Source organism: Lycium ferocissimum, chromosome 10 (assembly GCF_029784015.1).
Source record: "Lycium ferocissimum isolate CSIRO_LF1 chromosome 10, AGI_CSIRO_Lferr_CH_V1, whole genome shotgun sequence".
NCBI lineage: Eukaryota > Viridiplantae > Streptophyta > Magnoliopsida > Solanales > Solanaceae > Lycium > Lycium ferocissimum.
The window spans coordinates 32,778,990-32,785,073 of record NC_081351.1 but is presented as its reverse complement, the minus strand read 5'-3'; the positions used below and the strand labels follow the sequence as shown (position 1 = coordinate 32,785,073).

At 33.4% G+C, this 6,084-nt stretch overlaps 1 protein-coding gene across 1 annotated transcript; it reads left to right on the top strand.

Moving 5' to 3' along the window:
- The first annotated feature begins 1,585 nt into the window (after positions 1-1,585).
- LOC132035340 (LOB domain-containing protein 38-like) lies at positions 1,586-2,999 on the top strand. The gene is made up of 2 exons (XM_059425603.1): positions 1,586-1,826; positions 2,322-2,999. Exons 1-2 carry the CDS (start codon positions 1,643-1,645, stop codon positions 2,702-2,704), a joined length of 567 nt encoding a protein of 188 aa, XP_059281586.1. The 5' UTR covers positions 1,586-1,642; the 3' UTR covers positions 2,705-2,999.
- Positions 3,000-6,084: the final 3,085 nt, after the last annotated feature.

The following is a 6,084-nucleotide window of genomic DNA, read 5'->3' as shown; positions in this document are numbered from 1 at the left end:
CACATGTGCTGAATGATCGGATATTCCTATGTTGGGCCTTTTCTGCGTGCAGGTGTTTTTTTTTTGAGTTATGGTTTATAATGTTCAAAGTAATGGATAAGTCAGTTGGTTCCCGACCTACGGGTCGGAGCCCGTCATACTCCTGGGAGGGGTGTGACAGGGATAGTCCCTTTTTTTGATGTTATGAGGTCATATTGGACATTCTCTACTATAATCGTGCTGCAGTTCAATCATACAAAATCTAGCTTAAATTAATTTATGAATATCTAATATATCTATTTGAAAAAAAAAAGAGTTTGTTGTCTATTTTTTATATTATATCCAACCTAACACTAATATTTGCATTATCAACTTCAAGAGGACCAAATGTCCCTTTAAAAAATGTACGTAAGCAATATCAGTAGCTGTTGATAGTTAAAGTATGACAAAAAAAGAATTATTCTAAGTTCATAGCAAGCAAATAGAAGAAATAAAGGAATGGTGGAAGAACGAAGCAGAATGAGATTACCGACTTAGAAAACACATCCAAGTTGATCTATTGGGTGTAATAGAAAGTAGCACCAGTAGTGTAGTACAAACAAAAAGACTATAGGAGTCAATGTCATCTCGTGATAAAGTAAGAAAAGAAAGAAAGAATCCATTAATCCAAATATCCAATGGTAGAGGTTGTTATTTGAGGTGTAAAGTTGCGGAAACACGGAGCCGTTCGAACCCAAACTTTGGAACACGACACAAAATGTAGACGCTTCATATTCCTTCTTCTTTTCCCCACGAGCCACATGATTTTTTTTTTTTGGTACTATAATAACTTACCGGTACCTTAGCTATTACATTTACACTTGGTTTCCTACTAATATAACTATCACATAATTTTGCACATGTAGGAGTCGTGTTGTTCAAAATCAGGTTATTTTGGGATGATTATTATAATGACCAGATTAGTTATCCCATTTTTTATATGAGATAGATAATCTCATTATTGTGGTATAAAATTTATTTTAATATTAACTAATATCCTCAACCAAACATATGATAGATTTAATTTCAAATTATAGAGATAACCCACTTAAGCTCTCCTACCAAACGATCCCTTAAAATTTAACAGTTCAAATTGTAACATAAGCAAAAAAATTAGGTGACACACGAGCCACATATGTATTGGCAACAATTGATACGTTCACTTTTTATATAGTTATAAAATAAATTTATATCCTCCGTCCCAATTTATAAAGTGGTAATTGATTGGACATGAAGATTAATTTTTTTTTTATATAATTGTGAATTGTAATCTAAAACAATCCTTAAATATTTATGTCGATATAAAGCATCCTATTAAAACTAAAATGAAAGGCTTACTAAAAACGGTATGACACTTAAATTGAAGGATTATTCAATTTGTACTTAGAAGACAGTACTACGTAATAAATCTAGTGGTACTTTACACACTAACATAAAATTCTAAATCTGCTATTGGCTACAGCCAACACCCACTGTATACTACAATAACCACACTTGCTTAACCATAGTTACTCTCTTTCTCTTTACTTGTCTATATTATATCGCTTCTTCATTTCTGTCAACTCATCATAGACCCTAAGGCAGGAAAAAAAGTGGACTCTAGAAGAAAAAAGGAGTTGAAAAAATGAGCTGCAACGGGTGCAGAGTATTACGAAGAAGATGCAGTGAAAATTGTACCTTAAGGGCGTGTTTGGATGGGATTGATGATCCTCGAGCACAGGGTAACGCTACTCTCTTTGTCTCCAAGTTTTTTGGCCGTAGCGATCTCATGGCCTTCATCTCCGCTGTCCCTGAAAATCGAAGACCTGGTACTGTTACCAAACACGCCTTACTACTATTTTTCTTTTTTAATATTTTTATTTGATTGAGTTCTATTTTCTGAATAAAGGAAAATAGTATTCTTCTCTATCCTAATTTATGTGATCCAGTTCAAATTTTGAGAGTTAAATAACTAAATCTTTTATGATATGTACTTTAAATATTTTAAATTGTTAATTATTATGATTTACATACTTTTTATGCAGTTTCTATAAATTATTTACAAAAACAAAATTTAGAAACTATATCATATAAATTGAGACAGAGTGAGATCAATATAATTATGTGACTTTTATGTTAGTAGACTAAAAATTTTCTGATTTTTCTAATAGAATATAGTTATGTAGAATATAGTTGCGTGACATTTCTGTTAGTATTTTGTGATTTTTCTGTCAGAAAACATAAGTGACTTTGGAAAAAAAAAAAAAAAAGTAGTACTCCATTTACCTGGTTGATAACTGATTAATGTACTTTTCCTCTCACAGCTTTGTTTAAATCGCTGTTGTTCGAAGCGTGTGGACGGACTGTGAATCCGGTGACCGGTGCGGTAGGTCTTTTATCGACGGGTAACTGGCACGTGTGTCAAAAGGCGGTTCAAACTGTTCTCGCTGGCGGCAATCTATGGCCTGTTTTTGCCGGAATTCTAACTGACGAAGCCTCGGAATTCTTCAGTTGCGGCGGCGCGCGGGATATTCCAAACGAGTTATCGAATAAATCCGGATCGTTGATCCATGGATCGGATCACATGGATAAAACGGAGTGGATCGGTTCGGAGACTGAGTTATCGGATGTGTCGTTGGGTTTGGATAGTGGTAATGGATATGATGGTGTGAAGGGAGAACCAAAACTTTTGAATCTCTTCGTTTGAAATAGAAATAATTAATGCTACTACTGTATTATTAGTAGTTTTATCCAGTTGAGTTTGGTGTTTTGAGTTCGAACTCAACCGGAAAATCGGAAACTGTAATCATCTAAACATGAGACGTGTGTCAATTGCCTAACTTGGAATGTCACTGACTGTCTTTTTTGGCTTAATAAATTATATGAATGAAATAAACATGACTTATATATACTTTCATATTCATATATACTCTTTATTTCATCTTAATTTTGTTAGGATTTGAACGTAAATATTGTTGTTATAGATGTAGTTTTAGTCCTCATATTACTTCGATTTTTACACAATCAAGTCCGTATACAATTTCAAGTTTACATTTCTCTCCTTATGATTGTCACTATATTACGTATATCATTCATATATCCAGCCTAGTGGTGTATAATGAAGTGGAAGCAAACTAAATTCTAAGCATTATGTGTAGTTGTAGAAGATAGCAGGTATCCGATTGAATTAATAGTCGAGGTGCGGCCAAGCTGGCTAAACATTACTGCGTGTTTTCTAATAAATTGTACATATTCTAAGCAGTGTGTGTAGGTGTATTCTTGTAGAGACTAGAGAAGGGAAGGCTTCATCTGGAAGAAAAGAAGTTAAGGCATTCAAGAGGATTTATTAATTATATGTTTCTTTTTGGGCATAAAGTTGTGATCAAACTAATGATATTGAGATTGACTATAAAAATCGCTTATTAAGTACTGTATTTAGTTTGAAACTTCAATTGAATCATTATACAATACTGTTTTCCTACTTTAAAAAGTGCATTGTCATTATTACAGTATCACTTTGAAGGAATTGAATCAACAACTGCATTGCTAGAACTATTAGGTTTATTCTCAAATTGAAGTGTATTGTTTAGATAAGATGATTAGGTTTTACCGTCTCACTTGGTGATTTTGTGCCTTCTACAATTAAGACGAGCAATACAAATCACATCACTAGCATAGTTATTTCCCTCCTCTACCCCGATGTAATAGAAGAAAATTCAATTTTAAAAAAAGAAAAAAGATACAACAAGTCTCCCAAGTTGAATAAGAGTATACTCCAATTGAGTATTAGACACATACATATCGCAATCATGGACTTACTGAAAGCTTAAGCATGAGCTGTCACAATAAAGAGGCAAGCACAATATCTGGAGAACTATACAAATCTCATCACTCAACTTACATAAAAAGAGCTAAGGGTTATACATTGAATTAGAAGGAAAGAATTCATAAGTGGAGAACATTAAATTTCTGTTAAAGCTCCATGAAGGGACCATCTCTTATCACAACCAATAGTTAGTCAACATGCAAATGTATCCGTAAGGTTCATTTACAGAAACAACCTAAAATCCAAGAGAAAAACAAACTATTATATTCTAATCTGCTTTTGCTCCTTTTGTTATATTCTTCTCCAAGATTTTTATCCTCACAATAGTTAGGAGTCACACTGATCCGATGTTCAAGTGACTTGAATCAAGTCGATAAGAACTATACAGTACTTTTTTTCTATCCATTCCAAAAACACTTCTAAATTTTGGAAACAATTAACTTTACACTTCTCATATTATTCTTAGTTAGAAGCTTTTATAACCACACAAATATCATGACGTGTTTGAGGCGACACGTTGCAGAAGTTTTATAGTCACGCAAATGTTATGACGTTTTTAGACGATAAATTTTAAAAAATTATATTCTTTCTTAAACTCCATTCTAATTCAAACTATGCCACATAAATTAAAATGAATGGAGCAATTGTTAACATATCAGATTTCAATACACACATAAAAATAGTTTATACTCCTTCCATTCCATCTTATGTGGCACTAGTTTCTTACTATATTAATTCGTTCTAGACAAACTAACATCTTTCTATATTTGGTAACAATTTCACTTTAAATTTTTCATTTAACCTTTAATGATATTATTTTATAGCCACAAAAATCTCACCGCATATTGTTTAAGATAACGATTTTTTTTTTTTAAACCAGTCAAGCTAAGCTACACAAATTGAAAGATAAAGAGTAATTTTTTCCATCGTTTTTCTTTGTTCATTTGGTAACGCGACAACAATCTATATAGTACTCTAGTGATTATGTGAAAATTGTGTTGAGCAAAGCCAATTAAAATGGGATGATATAGAGCCCGTTTGGATTGACTTTTATAAGTTCAACATATAAAACATTTTTCGAACTTTTTTTTAAGTGTTTGTTTGGCCAAATTTAAAATCATTTTATCTTAAAATAAATTCAAAAAAATTAATTAGCGTGTGATTTAAACATCTAAAAACGAACATAAGTTGAAAATAAAAAATGTCGCTTTTTTAAGTCCATCCAAATAGGCTCATAGTACGTGACTTTTGGGAAGTGAAGAAAAAGGGTTGGAAGAGAGAAAGGAGAGGCCTATTCAAAAGGCATGCGGTACACATCAGCATGGGGCCCATAATTTATCTTCCCACCTTCAGCCGTGGGAACCACGTCACTCTTTTGGACAAAAGCAGATTCGCTTAGCGCTTGCCTCTCGCCGCATCCGCCTTGTAGGTCCCCCACCAGTATTTGTTTTCTATTCTCCACAAAAAAACACTTGACCATGGTTGAGATATGTGGTTAACTCTGGATTTTTTCCTCTCGTCCAACAAAACAACAACAATAAATTGAGCCCGGAATTTTTTTAACGCAAAAAATAATATTTGGAACAAAATTAACCCTTTAAAAAAAAAAGAAGAACCAAACTAGGCTTCACGCACAGAATTTGTGCGTGAAAGGACCAAATTGTAACTTTTGAGTTTGGTCCTTTTCACTTACGACGTAATGCGTGAAAGGGGGTACTTTGTTTCCCCCCCCCTTTTTTAAGCTATCAAAATCACGTTTTTTTCATACTTTGGGCAAAGATTAATCATGTTTTAAAACCCCGATATATCAATATTTTATATAGAACTTAATATATTTTTTTGCATACAATAACGTCGTGTAAACTTCCTTAGACTTACCCAAAGATATCAAAAACCGAGATGAATCCAAAACGAGCGAGTCGAATTCAAACCAAGTTTCACCATTTCGGGTAATGCCTGAACCATCACGTGAAGATCTACAAGTTTGCCCAATATCTCAAACGTTCGGATTTCAAAGGCCTGTGATTCTATTTTCAAAATCTCACTTTCAAATCCCGCCCAAAACGAGAGACAAACCCTAACTTTTCCTATAAATACTCACTTTGTTACCCATTAAAGGGGGTTCCTTCAGCCACCTTAAACCCTTCTAAATACTTTTACAACTAGAAACAAATATCGACCGTCTCTGCCAAAAAAAAAAAAAAAAAAAAATTGCATTTGGCTTCTGGTTCGTCTCGACCTGAGGTTCGAACCGTTCGTCG

Bases quoted from the DNA above. Each gene is read 5' to 3' on its own strand.
- LOC132035340 (XM_059425603.1), top strand. From the start codon at position 1,643: ATGAGCTGCAACGGGTGCAGAGTATTACGAAGAAGATGCAGTGAAAAT. The intron at 1,827-2,321 runs GTACTGTTACCA...TTCCTCTCACAG, and splicing joins CCCTGAAAATCGAAGACCTG to CTTTGTTTAAATCGCTGTTG.